Source organism: Echiichthys vipera (assembly GCF_963691815.1).
Source record: "Echiichthys vipera genome assembly, chromosome: 17".
NCBI classification, from domain to species: domain Eukaryota; kingdom Metazoa; phylum Chordata; class Actinopteri; order Perciformes; family Trachinidae; genus Echiichthys; species Echiichthys vipera.
In genome coordinates, this window is record NC_139842.1 from 6,130,754 (window position 1) to 6,150,718 (window position 19,965).

General features: G+C 40.3%; 1 protein-coding gene across 1 annotated transcript; it reads left to right on the top strand.

The window, feature by feature from the left end:
- Window positions 1-6,696: 6,696 nt before the first annotated feature.
- Window positions 6,697-19,401, top strand: pmm1 (phosphomannomutase 1). Its single transcript, XM_083930913.1, has 8 exons — window positions 6,697-7,072; window positions 8,197-8,314; window positions 9,336-9,412; window positions 9,845-9,936; window positions 10,207-10,306; window positions 11,967-12,042; window positions 16,409-16,524; window positions 17,505-19,401. Exons 1-8 carry the CDS (start codon window positions 6,989-6,991, stop codon window positions 17,625-17,627), a joined length of 786 nt encoding a protein of 261 aa, XP_083787039.1. The 5' UTR covers window positions 6,697-6,988; the 3' UTR covers window positions 17,628-19,401.
- The last annotated feature ends 564 nt before the right edge of the window (window positions 19,402-19,965 follow it).

The window sequence follows — 19,965 nt, forward strand, 5'->3', positions numbered from 1 at the left end:
CTTTTAACTTCTGGTGACTGCACCTCTCAAAAATCATATAAATGGGGTTCTTTTGTGAAGATTATCTTGCTATTTTAATCCAAAATCCAATGGAAAAATCACAGTTTTTTTGTTGAACCAGAGCGATGCTAACTTCCAAGTCGACCTATAAAAAATACCTCTGCAGCGCTCAATTTGTCCAATACTTGGTTTTTCAGTGATAAATCTGGACTTTTTTGACTGGGGCACTGACTTATGCAGGGGTGGCATGAAGTATGTAGATACCTAGGCATGGTGGAATGACATTATTGTACCATTCTTGTGTACTCACAGAGTGACCCACCATAGAACCATTTATGTCTGCTCAGAAACGCCGTTATTGTCAATATACCTTGGAAAGCCTTAGCCTTTATTCTAGTTTGTGGTTATAAAGTCTCGTGAGGCTGTGATTACACTAGACTAACAACTCATATTATACAGTGAGCTCAAGTTTTTTTTTAAATGCTCTCACTACAATGAAATGGCTGGAAAATCCAATCCACCAGAGTCTCAGCTTTCCAGTCAGACCTAATTCATGCAATTTAACACTCTGTTCTGTTTAGAGACCCCGGTATGTAGAACTATTCAAATACACCAATTCAGTAAAGGCGTAAATAACATATTTGTATTGCATAAGACATAATTTTAGCATAAAGTGAGCATGGGAAAGGGGAGATTCGTGGAAAGAACCCATTTGATTCAGATATCTTGACGTGAGTCTGGGGTGGCTCATCAGTTTATGACTAAATGTGTGCAAAACGCATGACATCCCTATCAGCTTCAGCTTATCTTGACATGCTTAACCAAGATGATGAACATGATAAACATTGTACTTGCTTAACATCATCATGTTAGCATGTTGTATCTTGAAGCACAGCAGCCTCACAGGGGAGCATACCTGTTCCCCAGGTCCTATGTTCCTCCACTTACGTAACAGGGGAACATAGGACCCTTTTTATGTTCCCCGCTTTTCCCAAAAAGGGTCCTATGTTCCTGTTATTTTTCCCACAATCAGTGCAAAAGTCCACGGAATTAAATCATCGAAGGCATAGGCTTATGCGACCAGGAAACCTAGGGATGACCCCCCCTCACAGCATCCTATTTTGTGGCACTAACTAGGTGTTACCTGCTCACTACTACACATCCATCCAAACAGTAAAAATGGGATAAAACAAATGTAATATCATGTAATGTCAGATTAAGGTGGAATCATTTGTTACTATACACAATGTAAAAATATATATATATGATAATAAATGTGCTTGCTGTATCTTTTACATTATCTTTAAGGTTTGGTCTGTTGTCCAATCCGTCCTCGTCACACGTCTTCTACAAACACACTGAAGTCCTATCTCCGGTCCTAAATCTTGCCGGTGTCACACTTTTATCACTCCATGATTGAATTGTCTTTCTCACACTGTTCTGCTGATGAGAGGAGTTTCCAGAATAACTATTCAGATAAAAGCAATATTTACATGACATTTGTGTGAGTGAATTCAAATGAGCTTGTCTTCTGTAGGAACACTGTGTGCTGTTTACCACACATATATATATATATATATATATATATATATATATATATATATATATATATATATATATATATATATATACATACACAACATTAAAAACTAAACTTCTGTCTACCAGTATAGTGCATCATCACTCAGCTTCCTGTCTTGCCACCACCTCACAGGGTCATAAATGTGTTAAACAAACATGCACATACAGTATGACGTTGTAATAGCGCGGTTGGCTTGGGGCACACAACCATTTAGTCCCATTACAGTGTCATGTGAAGAGGCTTTCTGTCTCAACACACCCTGGCATATTATCAGGCAGAGGAAATGATAACGTGTGAAGAGGAACAAGGCTCTTTGTTTTATTGTCTCATCATGGCTGTTTAATAGCGACTGAACACTGTTAACAGGCTGTTATTGGTAGTCTGAGAAAATGGGTGCAACTGAGCACTTAACCCTCCACATGAAGGCAGATTAGAGGACTGTTTTAATGGAGGAGTTCAACTCAAGTCACCCAAAAAAGGTGGGTGAGCATATAGGCCACACACAAACACACAAATATATATATATGTACAGTGGAGAGATACTGATATTTGTTATTGTCCAGAAATTGAGAGAACATCTGCTGTGGCTGTACCACTGCTGTATAAGCATGTTATTTCTTCCACGACACTTCAACAAAAACCTGTGAAAATAACAGTAACCATTGTGTCAGAAGAGAAGATTTAAACAATGTTTTCTTCAGGCTATAAGTTTAAAAATGAACAGGAAGTGTAGAGGCCACAGCTTTGAATGACTTCAGCACATCTGCGCCCACAGGACATCACTAGTTTCTCACACTGCTCTGGTTTGATCTTGGTCCATTCTTCTTCAGTCTCTTCCACAGTTCACTAACTGTAGTGGGTTTCTTAGACATTACTTTGTCACCAAGGATTTTCCAGAGACTCTCTATGGGGTTTAGATCTGGACTCTGGGCATTGTTTCAGTATTCTTAGCTTGTGGGCTGATGGGAGACAGTTGCACTGAAGTTGTTGCATGTTGCTGAAGGAGGTTCACATAAACATTAGCATTCACTCTGCCATGTAGCTGAACAAGAGGCCCAACTCCTGCTGCAGAAAACATCCCCCAAATTTAACTGACTTCTTTACACACTTTGGGTTCAGTCTTTCCCCAGTCCCACGCCGAACATAATGTTTCCCATCAGACACAAATAAACTGAGCGTCCTCTCATCACTGAAGTCACTCTGGACCAGTTCTCCTCTGTCCACACAACATGCTCATCAGCAAAGGCAAGTCTCACCTTTTTATTCTTTCTGCTGATGAAGGTTTCAGTCACCTTAGAGCATCTTGCCATCTTGCAAAGTAACCCAGATTAACACCAATAACTGGGATGGATCTGAAATGATCTCTAGTTTTGCTCACTGTTTTTTTCACATAATAAAGGTTTTTGTTGAAGTGTCTTGGTTATTTAAAAAAAAAAAAACATGCTAGTACAGCAGTGGTATAGTCACAGCAGATATTCTATTACATTCTGAACAATAGAAAATAAAGAATAAATCAAGTATTTATAATTTTTTCTCTAATTTTGATATTCACTGTATGTATTTATTTGAACAAAGAACCAGAGAACTGGATTTCACAGATCAAGAATTCATATAAACCAGGATGAAAGAGTTATAGAAAATTATGAATATGGCATGTGACATTTAGTATTTAGTGCTTACATAAAATGACACCCTTTTGAATTTGTGCCACAAACATGTGATACATGTGTGTTGTTTGAGCTGCTGAAACAATCGTGTCTGACTGGCACTTCAATTTGAGTTGGACACCTGTAACGACACAAACTGATGAACACTAACACATTGGAGATCACATTATTTATTCTTGTTTGAGTAACTTTTGCTGAAGACGTTCCCAGCTGTTTCAGGAAACTACTGAGCCTTTTTTTAAATAAAAATATGAAACTATTTATGACCTGTTTCTTTAAACATTGACATCCTTAGTAGGAACAAATGAGCCTGGGGCAAAGTGACAGGTTAGGGCAGTCAGGAACTGAGAGACAGTTTAACTCATGTTGGTTTTGGTCTTTTCGTGGGATTTGTTGCCCATACCAGTCCTATCCCTTGAATAAAGGTTAAAGCTGTAAGACCTCGTCTGCTGCGATTGGAAGAACCACAGGAACTGAGGTCAAAGTAAAGAGGCATGCTTATTATTTCAGAAGCTAATGATTAGTCTGTTTATGATTAGTCAATAATTTTCCTTCCTCGTACAATTTGGTCATCTCAATTGGCCCCTTACTAATAAATCACAAAACACTGAGTGACCTTGATGACACCAGATTCTTTAGCTTTGGCCATAATGACGGCAACTCAGAAACTCAGATATAACTATGACAAGGTCTCGGAGTGTGGTCAAAACACACATAAACAGGGGTTTATGATTGCTGTGAGATCCTGGAAAGATAAAACATACAAGTGATTTATGGTGCCAGTATTAAGCCTGTCACCTATTGCAAAACAGCCCTCAATCAAGAATTCCTACAAAGGGTTTCCCAATATGTTGTTAAAGAATTACATGTTAGGTTCTTTAGTTTTGTTAAGATAGTGCGAGGGGTGACATCAAAGCATATGCAAATACATAATATCAAAGGATAACACCATAAAGTCTTAGACCTATTTCCACGAAATGCTTCTTTTTAAATTTGTAGTGATTTCTTATTGTTTTGTCTAAAAATAAGAATTTATTCATTTATATATTTGCACTACTAACGATTTCTGAGGCGTGTTTCCAGTTTTTGGTTTGTTGGTAATTTAAAATGGAAAACAAATGTTTGCGTCGATAAACAAATATTGTCTTACTATATAGAATAATGGAAAGGGGCCCAGGGGCTGTTTGTCGTACGTGCTCTCCTCTGGCAAACACGACCAGTTCATCACTTTGGTCAACACACGCTGGACTTCATATGCATTTGTATACAGATGGTGGGGAAGTGAGAACTGGGAGGTCTGGTTGATATAATTCACTGTCTTTCTGCCAGCGCTGAGTGTCTCTGCCGTTGTGCCCTCTTGTGGATGTGTTGGCTCAGTTGAGATGCTGCACATAATTATGTTCCTGAAACTTTCTGTAACAGGGAAATTTTGAATGCTGCGACTTCTTACAATATGCAGTCAAAAGTGTAATCTGATGTAATCTAATCCAATGTCACCTAATATAATATAATTCAATTTAATATAATATACCTACTGTAGTCTAATGCCATCTAATCTACCTAATCTGATGTTATTTAATCCAATGTCACCTAATATAATATAATTAAATTTAATATAATATACTTACTGTAGTCTAATGCCATCTAATCTACCTAATCTGATGTTATTTAATCCAATGTCACCTAATATAATATAATTAAATTTAATATAATATACTTACTGTAGTCTCGTGCCATCTAATCTACCTAATCTGATGTAATCTAATCCAATGTCACCTAATATAATATAATTAAATTTAATATAATATACTTACTGTAGTCTAATGCCATCTAATCTACCTAATCTGAAGTAATCCAATCTATTTTAATTGAATCTATCAGATTGAAATCTAATCAAATCTGTTCTTATAAATCTAAAGACGTAATGCAGGAAGCTGCATGCATGTAAATCACATCAACATAGTCTAAACAGATCGAAATGCAGTTATCTTTTTTTAAATGAATAACTATACTCAATAACTATTAGTGATTTATTCTGTCACTAGTCTTATAAATTATACAATTTGTAGCCATAAAAACACCATCAGTGACTGCCATAACATGTGGGTCATGTTCACATTACTATAGATATTGTTATAGTTACTGTTACTCGCTGGCTGCTTGCATCTCTGGAAGTGTGTCAGTCTCTCTGTCTTTTGTCTATCTTTGTCTTTCTCTCTTTCTCTTTCCTTTTCTTCCTCCCCAACCGGTGCAGACAGATGTCCGTCCTCCACAGAGCTGGGTCTGTCCGACGTTCCTGCCTGTTATAGGGAAGGTTTTCAACGCCACCGTACTCTACGGGGAATTGTTGGGTCTATGCCTACTCTGTAAAGTGTCCTGAGATAACTTTTGTTATGATTTGGCACTATAAATAAAATTGAATTGAATTGAATTGAATTGAATTGAATTGAATTGAAATGAAAAAAAAGATTTTAATAGATTAGATTAGCCCTTCTGTGTCCGTAACGTATCTGTTCAACTGATCGACTTCTCACTTGGCACTGAGGTGGAGTGAAGCAACACAACAACGTGAAGGACAGATCACATCATCTGAGATAAGATAAACCTTAACTGATCCTCAGAGGAGGAATGTTGCTGCTACAGCAGTATAAAGACAGCAATAGTACAGATATATAGAAAATGTACCAAAATATGTGCTTCAGTGCCCTCTAGGAGCCAGAATGCATGCTAAAGTGCCCTCTTCAGTGGCGAGGACGCACTAAATTGCTGCCTTCATGTGCTATGGAAAACATGGTCCTTTCCATTGGAAATTACCAGTGTGTTGTGTTCAAGTGCGTTTTGTTGTCGTAGTGAAATGAAGCACGGTATTTACCATATTTGCCACAGGACGTGAAGGCTCCATTGGTGCCCTTTTTTTTCCTTTTCGCCCCTGCCCTTCAAAAAGTCTGTGCACGCCACTGCTGTAGGCTATCGGACCTGGTCTGACGAACCTGGCAACCCCAGTTCTTTCAGTTATTTTTGTTGTTGCGACTAGGATTATGAGACACTAGATGGCGGTGTTCTTCTCATTCTCCATATTCAACCTTCAACCCATATTCAATATTCAACCCAAATCTTTCATAATGGTGTATAATGTTAAAAAAAAATAGTGTATATTTATATAGTTTGGCTATACGCTGTCTTTTGGAGCTACTTTATTATTATTATTATTATTATTATTATTATTTATTTATTTGTTTGTTTTCAGTTCCTACAGTCTCCCTCGTGTATCCTCATTGATAAATAAGGCATTACACTTAAACTGCCCATCCTGCTCTGTTGCTGCTGCATTCATCACCTCCAGGTCAGCTGGCTCGTCACTTGGCCCCGCCCACTATGTGACGTCACGCCCCCCCCCCCCCCCCCCCCCGGGCTGTGATTGACAGTGTTGCGAAAGGGACCCGACACGTTCAGCACGCCGTGTTGTTTGTTGGTGCGAGCTGAACCGAGCTGAACCGAGCCGAGCGAGACAGCAGGAGCCTCGAAGAAGAAGAAGAAGCGGCGGTCAGCGCGCACCAGATCAATTTCACCGCCTTTAAAACCTCGAAGTCATTTTTTAATAACATTTCTATCTCAGCTGGCTGCCGCGCGCTCATTTACTCCCTCACTAGATGTGTATTTGCTTACGTGTTTGTTTGCGCGAGCGCGGACCTGTAACCACAAGTGCAATTTGTAAACTCCAAGAGAAGAAGAAGAAGACATGGAGAAATCTAGCGGCTTCCCTTCCGACAGAAACGTCCTCTGCCTGTTTGACGTGGACGGTACTTTGACACCACCCAGAGAGGTGAGCTCACATCCACCCTGATCCATAATAACCATAACACGGTATTCTCTTATAGGTCAGTCTTATAGTATCAGCTGCACAGCTCCCGTCTTCTCTGCAGCTCCGCCGCCTTCACAACATGCCTCTTATTATTATTTCCATGGTGGGAGACAGTATGAGGGCACAGTGGGTCTTCTCATATCATTCATACACTGTTTTCATGTTTTACAGTCTTTGCACTTAAACCCATTAGCCTACTGTATACCCTTGTGACAAGCAGAGGCTCTGTGTGTTATGCACTTATGCTAATGTTAGGTCTATAGGTGACCTGTTTAACTTCTGCCCAAATATACATGGAAGCTGCTCTGATGCTGTCACCTCGCTGAACCTGTTTTTTATTATTTATGTAAGAGTTTGGGGACAAATCATCTATTTTATTATTCGGTACAATTTTGGAATAATGTATGCTTCTTCCCTTCCTCCTCCCTTTTTTTTATTTGGGCCACTTGGTGTGTGTGTGTGTGTGTGTGTGTGTGTGTGTGTGTGTGTGTGTGTGTGTGTGTGTGTGTGTGTGTGTGTGTGTGTGTGTGTGTGTGTGTGTGTGTGTGTGTGTGTGTGTGTGTGTGTGTGTGTGTGTGTGTGTGTGTGTGTGTGTGTGTGTGTGTGTTCCATAAATATTTGTCCTTGCATCTCTCTGTTATGAATGCGTAAAAAGGTCAGACTATGTTAGGCCTCCTTCACTTAAGTTGAATTATTTTTCTGTACAACCAACACCCTGCAGGACTGTACTGACTGAAGTGTGTGTGTGTGTGTGTGTGTGTGCGCGTGTGTGTGTGTGTGTGTGTGTGTGTGATATTACATAATACGGTCTCCCTTTTGTGCAGAGCTTTTCCTCCATATGTTGGGATAATTGGAAAACTGTGCCAAGTTATTATACCACAAAGACAAAATGTGCAGTTTAGTCTCTATTGTTCTCTGTTCTTTCTCTGTAATTACGCTTCAGTAACAGTGCATAACACAGATTTTGCTTTTAAAGATGATACATACGTTCTCGTGCTCGGGCGTGTACGTTTTTGAGAGGGAGCTGCTCTGCCAGTTACCACAAAGCAGTAATGTCGTTCTTAATGTCGTCCTGTAATCTGCAGAAAATCGACCCACAGTTGGACGAGTTTTTCCAGACTCTGCGGAGGAAAGTGAAGATCGGCATCGTGGGAGGGTCGGACTACTCCAAGATAGCTGAGCAGCTCGGGGAGGGGGATGATGGTGAGCAGTTCTCTTCCTGTCTCAACAGCTGACGGTTTATGTATGCATGTTGCATCATCTCACTCTGTTAGATCACACACTGCACGACCCCGAACTTCTGCTTAATTTGACACCAGTCCTCAGAGATTGGAGCAGAAAGGACGTTCTTTGGGAATAATGTGGGATTTAGGCCGTTCAACTCCAGTGGTCTGGTTTGGTTTACTTTATTAATCTGGCCTAAAAACGAACTGGCACACCAGCCCTCACACTGCAGCCTAAAGTCTTCCAGCTGAGTCAAGGCACGGCGGCGTGCATAGAAAGAAAACGTGTCTATCTGTAAATATTAGGTTACAACTGTAATGCAGATGTATTGTGCCAGGAGGGAACCGTGTGGTTTCATAACCTTGCCAAGTGTGCTAAAGGTGAATCTTCTCATACTCCATGATGCACACATTCACTGGATAATGTGATGACCCCAAATGAGACTGTAACGACAGCTGTTCATGTTGTTTACTATTACATTATGACAGTGTTGGTTTTATGGTGACAAAAGTTATTGAAATGGTCAGTTTTATGTGTTACAGCCCTGTATGAGCTAAACTGTTGATATCAATAGCATGTTTTATTACATTTTTAACCCAGTTAGAGGAACATTGTATTTTTATTTGTCCCACACAATCAAGCTGTTACGTTATTAAAAGCTTCTACGTGTCCTCAGTGTGATGGATAATGTTGTTTAGCAGGTGACGCCTATGTTATTAAAGGTAAAGTGATCAAAGCAGCTTTTTAATCAGGCGAAGTTACGGACTCCTGCAGAGTGTTATTTGCAGATCATTTAAGGGCCAAAGTGAGTGAGAAGGTCATACAGATTAAACTTGGCTTTTCCAGGCAGTGTTACATACACTGTAATCTGTTACTAGGTAAACATAGCAGGCTGTACTACTTCTTCTGTATTTACGCCTTAGTGGAAGAGCCTGTTAATTCAGTTGAGTGCGTTGGAACCAGATTTAGCCACATTTCACCTGTCTCTCCTCTGTTGCAGTGATACACAAGTTTGACTATGTGTTTGCTGAGAATGGGACTGTGCAATACAAAGATGGGAAACTCCTCTCAAAGCATGTGAGTGAACACACTTGTCACCTGGTATGCAACACATCATCTGTCACTGTGTTAATTCAGAGGATTACATGACTTACACCCATGTTTCACATTGTATGTGATGAGAATTATTCTACAAAGAAATGAGACAAATGAGATCTTTAATCAGCCAAAAACTAGTTACTGTATGTTTAGTAGACCATAAGTGGAGAGTGGAAAGTGTAAAAAGAAAGAAAAAGAAGCATTTTTTAGACAATATTAATGAAACAATTCTTTACAAATCAAAAGGAGGTCTTTAAAGGAATTACATCGACTGACCTCTTTTCCTGCATCTTGATTAAACATATTGATATTCATTGATTGATCTGATATGTTTCAGTGACCTGTCACAACAATGGGACAGATCAAAGTCTGTCATCTGTTTATGAACGGAGTGCATTTTCATCCTGTTAGGCCATTCAGAACCAGATCGGAGAGGAACTGCTGCAGGACCTGATCAACTTCTGCCTCAGCTACATGGGGCTCATCAAGCTGCCAAAGAAAAGGTGAGACTTTGGCTGACCTCACAAGAACATAAAGCCACTAATTACTTAAACCCCCCGGGACACGCACACATACACACACACACACACACACACACACACACACACACACACACACACACACCTTTGACTCGCATTCCTGCTGGTCCTGGTATCTCTTTAATTATTAGCACTGGGGGTGTATGTTCTTAATGTTAAACCAAATTCGGGTTTCTACCTCACTTAAGCCCTTTTCATAAGTCTTTTTTAACCATGCATACTGTTTTGCCGCAGGGGAACGTTCATTGAGTTCAGGAATGGGATGCTCAACATCTCCCCCATTGGTCGGAGCTGTACGCACGAGGAGCGAATCGAATTCTCTGAAATCGACAAGGTACTTTTGCATTATTGCTTTAACCGAATAACAGTCCTGCGTTCAAACATTTAACCCCTGTGGTCAGGTGGTTGAGAATAATATTATTAATTATATTAATATTAGTTAACTTCATTTATAGAGCACTTTCCATACAAGAGTTGTAATGCAACACATTAAAACAAGGGCAAATAGTCAATAAAATGAGACAATAAGAAGACAGTTGAGGCTACAATATATAAGCAAAAGTTGTTTTTGTTTTTTTAAACAGACCATGAAGAATATTTAAAACAAAAGAATAAGGATAAAATAATAAGGATGATATTAATTGAAAGCCAAATTAAATAAACTGGTTTAAAACACCTGCGTCTTTCTCATCTCTTATAGCCTTTGGTAGGGTATTCAATCATTTTGGAGCATGGTTAAAAAAGTTGTGCTGCCTATTTTCTTGTGCGTATAATTGTGTGTATTTAAAACCGCAGCAGTAGAAAGATCTGAGAGCTTGTGAAGGATTTTAAAACGACAGAGAGTCCGCAATGTTGGTCGGTCATAAACTACTTAGAGCTTTAAACGCAAGTCAAATTTCTCTTCTAAAAGATACTGGGACCATGTGTAGTGTCGCTAAAACCAGGGCCATATGCTCTCTCTTCCTTTTTTATGTATAAATTACCATTTTTTCAATTGACTGTTTTGGAAGACCAGTAAAAAGAACACTGCAATAATCTGTTTGAAATAAAATTATGAGTAAATGTGTCAGCATCCTTATAGGTTAGGGACAACTGTACTTTGGCAATGTTTCTAAAATGATAAAAAGCAGTTTGGGTCACTTTCTTTATGTGTAAAGTAAAACTGAACCCTCAGCCTAGAACAGTGTCCAGCCATGTTACTTCTGAATGATGCAATGTGTTGTCTGATGTCGTCTGTGGTCACTGTTTGTGGTTATCACATCATTGTTCTGCTATCTGCGCCGCTATTGTCTGTGAAGTCTACTCATGGATTAGAGTACCCTGGATAACATCAAATCGTGCGTGCGGGTAAAATACACTGGTGGTATATTTAAAACTTATTGTGCTGTTGCGAGTCAATCTGTATGAAAGTATTAGCCATGCTGCCAGAATTGAAGAAATGAAAACCTTGTAGAACTTTATTAAAATGCACAGCAGCTAAACAAATTTCACACTTTTGTACATCAGGCACTGGGAGTCATATAGCGCCACGCCGCCTCTCTGTTTCATGAGATGTGCTCTATTAAGCAGACAGAGGGGGGTCAAACAATGTTGAGCTTTCAGGACAGCTTAACAGGCTGTCCATTGATGGTTCACAGAGCCGCTCGATATGGAGGAAGCAGATAGCGGCAGAGGAGGAGAGGTTTAACCCTTCAGCTACCAACTAGCAGTTATGCAGCTGTATCCTACACTATATATACTGTTTACTCAGATTATATAAACCAACATTATCTGAACATGACACTTTGCACACACTGATGTTCTTCAGCAACAGAGCAGATAATAGTTATGATGATGACCGAGGTTAGCCAGAGTGTTACGCACGTCTTTCTCTGTCTCGCTTGTGAAATAGATTTTTAATCTTCATGTGATGTCCTAGTTAAACAAAGGTCAAATAAAATGTGTGCAGTAACAAGGTTGGCAAAAGTCTGACTGCTTTGTCACTTTCTCCGCAGAGAGAGAAGATCAGGGAGAAATTTGTTGCTGCCCTGAAAGAGGAGTTTGCTGGAAAGGGACTACGGTTCACTAAAGGTGAGAGAGTCAAAAGCTGAAAGCCCACTTACAGAAAAGGTGTTAACCCTGACTGCTCTCTCAAGGTGTAAATAACACTCAGGAAATGGGACATAACAGATGAGTCTTCTGCTAATCTGCAGGAGGCATAACACAACAGGTTACAGAAAAAAAGAGCCAGTGGCGTCTTCTTGTAAATCACCCTTCCTTCCTATGAGCCGCATGATAAAGACGCCCGTCATCATGCACACTCCCTTGCTTTGACTTCTCCGGACAATGAGCTGCTCTATTCACACATGGGCTCAATCACACCTTACACAGATTTTGTAATAGGACAGTTTGATATCCAGTCCAACTGATTCAGAAATTTGCGTTCTCACATACAGCCTTTCCGGGTAATAGGGAGTCTACTTAAGTTCGGCGTTGCAGTGCATGTGTGAAAGCGGCTTAATTTTTGAGTCAGATCACACTAGTCACTGGGTCGGGGCTGAGTCAATTGTAACTCAGCCTGAGAAACTCCCCAAATGACCCAAGTTATTTCCCCCAAGTGAGGTACACAGGTTTTAAATTTGGAAAGTACTAAGTTGAGGTTTCGGAATCTGTATCAGGAAAAAGTTGGATTAGTGCCTCCCTACCCCCCACTACTCTTTAATGTCTGAATGCCACTTAAGAAGTCCACACCGCTGCAAACTACATGTTGTATTTAACTTTTTGAACCCTGATATCGCCCTTACACTTCTCCTGGAGTGGAGTAAAGGGGAACAAAGCACTAGATGACAGTTTTCTGTGAGATTTTACTTGTCTTTGAAGTCCTTTTATATAGTATATATATTCTTGTTATCATTACTGATTTTGTTCTTGATCCGTAACCTGTTATTGATTTGATCTCAGCACGTCCCCAGCTGCCTTCACACCTGTATTTAGAGCTGTCCACTTGTGATCGGATTCAAGAAAAAGGTCTGAACAGAGCCTTTGTTTGTATTGTTGGAGCGTCAGGATCGTCCTGTCTTGCTGTTTAATGACAAACCTGTTTAACCACATATCTGTCAGTCTATTGTCTAGTTTCCTTGTTTAAAAAAGACCCCTCTACCCCCCACACCCATGATGTATGGAGGACCTTGTGCTGGACATTGGAGCCTGCAGTTAACTATTACACACACACAAACACACTGTTCCTTCTCTCTGTGGCAACACAGCAGCAGTAAAGTGAATCTGGTAATTGATGTTTGCTTACGTGCCCTACGAGGTGTGAGCCTCTGCCGCTGACGCATGAAGGCTGTTCACAGTTCAGACAAACAGACAGCCTTGTTTCTCTTCAGTATTCTTCCTGTTATAGATCCCTGGCACACATATTCATACTACTTAAAGTTTATTTGTCAAAGCCCAGGCTTTTACTTGTTGTGCTGTCAACCAAAGTGTCGTAAACTATATTTTCAGCACCAGATTACGCTAAAATAGATAAGATTATTTCCCCAGATGGAGGATTTTGTACACAAACACTGAGGTTGCTGAAGTGGAAAGCATTGTGTGGTTTTGCGACATCAGTGCCATTTGCAGACGTTTTACTGTTCACTCTATTTACTCTGACATTGAGGAAACGGGCCGATGGGTCCGGAGGATGTCCAGAGTTTGCCTTCCCTGTGTGTCTATCTGCTTCTGCTCAGATGCCCTCGTTAACTGATACTGCTATCTGACACCATCCAGTCTGCACTGAGAGGACAGAATGTAAGGGACACTCAGTGTTTTCAGGACGGAGACTGGCGATGTGGGGCAAAAGCTTTTATTGATTTTTGATTGATTTGATTTCTACTTATTAAATGTGAACAGTCACAGAGGAGATGTAGATAAAGAGAAGCAAACCCTTTGAAAATGGTTGTGTGTGTGTTTGTGTATGTACATATCCAGTCTTTATCAGGAAGATTAATTTCCCTCAATTACTCATTTCCATGTGGTAGTTATTAAAAGAAATAAAGGTCTATATATTCTCTTGAAATTTTCCCTTTTTGTGGATTTCTGCCCCTTGGGAACGGGCCAATTGCTTGGCTCTCAGTATTGGTGCTTCAGCGTCGTCAGGGGCATTCCCATTTGGACAGACCAACATGCATACATAAACAGATAAAGATAGTTTTACTTGGCTTACATTAGTTACTCTCAAGGTTTATTAAATGAAGGCTGCAACACAGTCTCAGTCTACCCCATGTTCAATGACAATGTGCCAACTATTGAGCCTTTTCGGCAAGTGCAGACCAGATCTTACTGTACATGTGTTGTACCCTAATGATATAGCGCAATATGACACTGTGACATCTCTTTTTAGCCTCCTTGGGAATTGCTGCCTGCAGCATTGACGGGGAGCGTGCCCGTTAGTGGCCGCTCAGAGAGGTCAGATTGTTTGGCCCCCAGAAATGCTCCTTAAAGCATTCTTGAAAACTGCTCTTCCAGTTGACTTCAATCTCGATGCTGTACTATACATGCATACATACACGGACAGAGATCTCTGCAGCACCGAATCAGAATCAGACATCATATCTACACATTTAGTGGTTGCAGTAGCACAAAGTGCAGGTGATATGACATGTTTTGTAATATATGCCCTGCCCAGAGCATTTGAGCAAACTTTGAGGCCCAGCTATAGAAAAACTATATAAAACACTATATTTACACTATATATAAAACTTTTCACAGGTTGGTTCAGAGATGATCTGTACCAAATTTTGTAAAGATTGCTCAAAATTTGCAGAAGAAAGAACCAAAAAAAACCAGGTTTAAACGAAACGGTAGAAACACGTTCTAGTCACAAATGGGCTCCATCGATTTATGGAAGTATTCATACTGACTGTTCGAAAGTTACAAGCCTTAACATATTGTCTTGAGATATGTGAAGGGCAGAAAAGGACTGACAGACTTGCTTTATAGGTAGGTACTAAGTAACCCTTATTTATTAAGGCAGGTTGGGAAATGACTTTAGGTTTATTTATGGCATTCTGGGTTTAGCAGAAGGATTACGTGCATGAATCAGTGCATTGTCAGCAACTTAGCTGATCTGTTTTGTCTTTGGTCCAGATTGAAAAAAGCAGGCCCGGGGGATGGGTTGTTACAGAGTTGTGAAAGCCCTGAGGTGTTTATGGTGTGGGGTTGAAGCTGTTTGGGATAGAGGCGTGTGGAGGGTGTGTGAGTGAAACTGCTCTCTGATTGGCTGGACGTTCTATCAGCGGTTTCCTTTGTTATTGACACTTAAAGGTGGAGACAAGGCAGTGAAAAGAATTAAAGGAGGGATGGGGGAGAGGGCAGTTTTAAAGGGAAGGGCTGCAGAGAACTTTGCAGGAGACCTTTCGGCTGCATTTCCCAGCTCTAATGTCATTCGACTTACAGCTGAGCAACAATGAAGCTTTCTCTGTGACCTTTGAAAAAGAAAAACTGCTCCATGATGAAACATCAGCTGTAATGAGAACCCCAGCTGGACTGTGTGAAGAACATTTTATAAAACACATGTGGCAATCATGAACTGTTAAAGGGTTTCTTCCTGCTGTATAAAGAGCTCCAAAAGCATCCATCTGTCACAGTCTCTGCTTAGAGTGTCAACAACATGTGTTATGCAGAGCTGGAGGTGTCGACTGTAAATACAGGTGGACGAATGTGAAAGAGAAAGTGCTCACTAACATTTTGATTGTGCTGGTTAATATGAACTGTGATGCAAATGTGACATGAACACTGCTTTGTCTGGCAAATATGTGTTAACTGATATCAGAGCGTTTAATCATCCTCTTTAAAAAACATGACATTGTTAAAGGGATTGTTTAGTTTTTTTTGAAGTGGGGTTGTATAAGGTACTTATCCATATTGAGTGTGTTACCAACACCTGCCCCAGGTTCGCAGTCAGCATGCTCCCAGTTTGGGGAAGCAGGGGGAGCACTGGCCTGGGTGTTAAGCAGTGTACAGCTATGGATGGTTTGCAACAGCTAAAACATATTTCAGACACCTAAAAAAGGATTGTTTAAAAAAGTATCAGTTTAAGCGCAAGTCCTGCTTCCTGTAAGGTAAAATTGTCAACGGAGTCTGGTGGCTTTGACAAGAGCATAGATAACAGCTTCAGTTCCCCCTCATGTAAACTTAAACAGGGCTGTGGCGCTGAAGTAAAGCTGTGAAAATGTGCTAAATATAGCATACAGTAATGATTGTTTTTTAGATGGGCATTATTCAGGTGTCTTAAATACGTTGAGCTGCTGCCCCCAGCCACAGCAGTACATTGCTTAGCTTCTGTCTCTGCTCTCCTGTCTGCTTCTACAAATCCTCTACTGTAGGTAATACAATGACTACATATTGTATGTGAGTATATAATAAAGACGATGATGATAACGATATCCTGTTTGTCATCTTCTTTGTTTAGGTGGTCTCATCAGCTTTGACGTTTTCCCAGAGGGCTGGGACAAGAGACTGTGTTTAGAGCTGCTGGACAGTGAAGGCCTGGACGCCATCTACTTCTTTGGCAACGAGACCTCAGATGTAAGTTCATCTTGGGAAAAGTTTACGAGGAGGGCTGGATGCAGGGAAGTGGATACAGATGCTGACACTTTAACAATTGTATTACCAAAAGTATGTGGACCTCGAAACATTACACCCATATGTGATTGTTGAATATCTCATTCCAACAACGATGGGCATTAATCTGCTGCTATAACAGCCTCCACTCTTCTGCGAATGATTTCCACAGAGATTCAGGAGCCTGGCTGTAGGGGTTTGCACCCACTGAGCCACAAGCGCATTAGTGAGGTCGACCACTCATGTTGGGTGGTGAGGCCTGGCTCACAGTTTAGGTTCCAGTTCACACTAAAGCCCAGTTCAGACCAAAGATTCACAACGCAACAGAAATATTTTAGAACATCACAGGTGAAAGTTGCAGCGGTGTGAACTGGACTGTTTCGTCTGGACTCAAACCGGCTGATGTTGTCGCCTGCGATTCAGCTTGTCAAATGGCCAGAAGCTGGTTTTAGAACGTAACACACATCACCTGTTTCATAAGCCAATTAAGTCTTAGCAAAGTCCACTGGTCAAGTCAAAGCAGTGAATCAGGGAAGTAAAATGGTATTTTTGCCGTTTCATCACAACTAGAAATGAGCTGCTGAGAGTATCTCACTACCTCCGTCCTTAAAGCCTTAAAAGTCAGAGGTTAGAACAGAAGTACAGAGAGGCATTGCTATGGAGATGATACACTGTCTCGTCTCAATGGTGTGAACTTGCAGGTTTCAGAACGTTGCAGACCTGCACGTTGTTAGTAGTTGCAAGTTTCAACCCGTATTGTTGCAAATCTTTGGCCTGAACTGGGCTTAAAGGTTTAAGATGGAGCTGAAGTCGTGGCTCTGTGCAGGACAGTCAGTGTCCTTAATCGGGGGATTAAAGTTCAAATGTCATGAATATAGATTAGGAAAGCATCAGCTGAAAGAACATTGACCTGTGTTTTTGATTTTGATGATTCTTTTTTTAAGGGAGGAAACGACTACGAAATTTTCAACGATCCACGGACCATCGGTTTCACGGTCTACTCTCCAGAGGACACTGCCAGGTTCTGTCGGGAGCTTTTCTTTGACACCCCACCACATGAGCCTTGATGTCCTGGGCCCTACCCTACCTCTGACCCAGATCCCTTTACCCACAAACCCCTCTGACTTCCCTCCTGCCTGTGAGTGTGCTGGTACGAAAACAAGCAACTCGAACCCAGGATATTTATGAACTGCTAAAAGGTACCACTACTGATTTCTCCATATTATTAATATGATTACTGTTTATGCAAATGGACAGCAGCAGGGTGATTGAGCTACATTTGTACAATAAACCCTGTTGCTTACTTTTTTGCATTTTTAAAAGGGACAGAAACTGAGGAAATGTTACCTGGTGATGTATGTGAAAGTTTTAAGTACTGTGCCAAAAGTTGTGCTTGACTGCAATGTCACAGCACTGCGATGTGTAGCATGTCACGTAAAATTAACCGCAAATCTTAGAGAGATTCTAAAACATTTGTGTTGAAAGTTATTACTACAAATTATTAGAGTATAAATTGATGTTTTGCACTAATGTTGGGATAATTTCATATCAATTGTTGGTATAGCTTTGTTGAACTCTGCTGAATGAGATGATGAGAGTGAGAGAGAGCAATTTAACTTGTTGTGTTGTGGGTCCATTTTGTAAATGAGACATGAATGAAGCATTAGAGAAGATGTTGCAGTTGAGGAAATATGAATCATTCCAGGTATTTTAATCTCTCTATGGCTCTCTGAGCTGGATGTAATGTATTGTGTATTTACTATGTGATGATGACCCCTTTAAATATCAAATGACGGTTTTAATCTCAAAAAGGTGCTGGAAATGGAGGAAGTTTGCTCGCGTTGCTTGTTTTGCATCTCTAGGTTCTTTAAAGGTTCTCTGTGTAACGTTTAGAAACCGTGAACTGCGGTCAGCATCCTGTCGCTGCATAGGCGCAAGCGACTTGAGTACCGGCCAAATCAGTGAGACTGAACGTGACTGATCAGCATCATGCTGACCAAATGTATCACATTCATATGTAGACTAACCCTAGCTTGTTGTTTCAAATCTCTCCATCAGCCAGCACATCAATCGACCAACAGCAGATTCAAGCCACAGCCAGCTGGCCAACCTTAGCTTAGCTTACGGTGAGCTAACGTTAGCGAGCTAAGCCAGCTAGCTGTAACTTAGTTAGTCATTTGCAAATGGAAAGCCAATCAGACCAGCCACGGGAGTCTGGATAAATTAGCTCATGTTAACCACTCTAATGTTAGAATCCATTCGTCCTGTGGCATTAAAAGTATTTATAGATGTAAAAAGTTACACACAGAACCTTTAAACGCATTAAAAAGAAAATGTATCAGATTTTCTATTAAAAACTGAACAATACTAACTCAGTTAAATCATCCTAACCAGTGACTTTTGTCAGTCCCTATGACAGCTTTTTATGTAAAATATTTTTACAAGCTGTATCGTGGCCTGCACGCTGGGTGACCATATGTTTTGATGCTTTACTTGGTACCTTGTTTCTAACTTTTTTTTTAGATATATGCAGTTTTCAACAGCTGCTAAAGGTTGTTTTAAAATAAATTTTAAATATGTAAATACTGCCACTAAATGTTCTGACCTTTGTCATGGGGTCAGACATGAAGCTTTTGATGAATCAGATGCATCAGCTGCAGTTCTGTGTCTGACTGTTAACACCTCAAAGCCTAAAAGGATCATGTAGACACTTTCATACACAGCAGAGAAAAGCTTTTAATGTGTCACTAATGCTAACTGATTAAGTGATGGGTCTTTTTTCAGTCATTTCTGGAATAAAATGTATTTTGCCTCAGTACATTGTAATAAACTGTTTTGATATCATGCCACTGACCTCAGCTCTCCAGTTTCGTTCTTTATCCTGTTGGACCAAACTGGGCTTTGACCTCAGAAATGCTCCTTCCACACACAACATTTTTCTTCTTCTGTGTCTTTTTACATTTTACCACTGGGAGTCGCCAGAAGCCTTCGAATCTTACCTACACAGATGCTTGAAAAATCAAATACAATTCCACTTTTGACTGTTTAAACACCAAATGTTAGCTTTTGGAAAATGAATGGTAATGTTTTCATTTATACAGTTATCATTGCCTCTTTTAATCTCTTGGTTTCTTTTGGTATTCTTCTTTTTTTTTTGACCGCACAGTAAAAGACTTCTCCAAAAGGCTCAGTAATTATACGAAGATAAGGGAAGGAGCTGTCGAATGCAGAAAAGTGAGAGAATGAAATGCTAAATATGTTTTAAATACAGGCACTCAAATGTCATGAGGAACACAGAGAGACTTGTTTGGACTGCAGCACGTTTCACGCTTAAATGCTTCCTCAGGCTCCATTGGGACATTTATCCTGATGGGTCTCTGGAAATAGAGAAAAGGCGTGGTACGT

Bases quoted from the DNA above. Each gene is read 5' to 3' on its own strand.
- pmm1 (XM_083930913.1), top strand. From the start codon at position 6,989: ATGGAGAAATCTAGCGGCTTCCCTTCCGACAGAAACGTCCTCTGCCTG. The intron at 7,073-8,196 runs GTGAGCTCACAT...TGTAATCTGCAG, and splicing joins CTTTGACACCACCCAGAGAG to AAAATCGACCCACAGTTGGA. The intron at 9,413-9,844 runs GTGAGTGAACAC...TCATCCTGTTAG, and splicing joins GGAAACTCCTCTCAAAGCAT to GCCATTCAGAACCAGATCGG.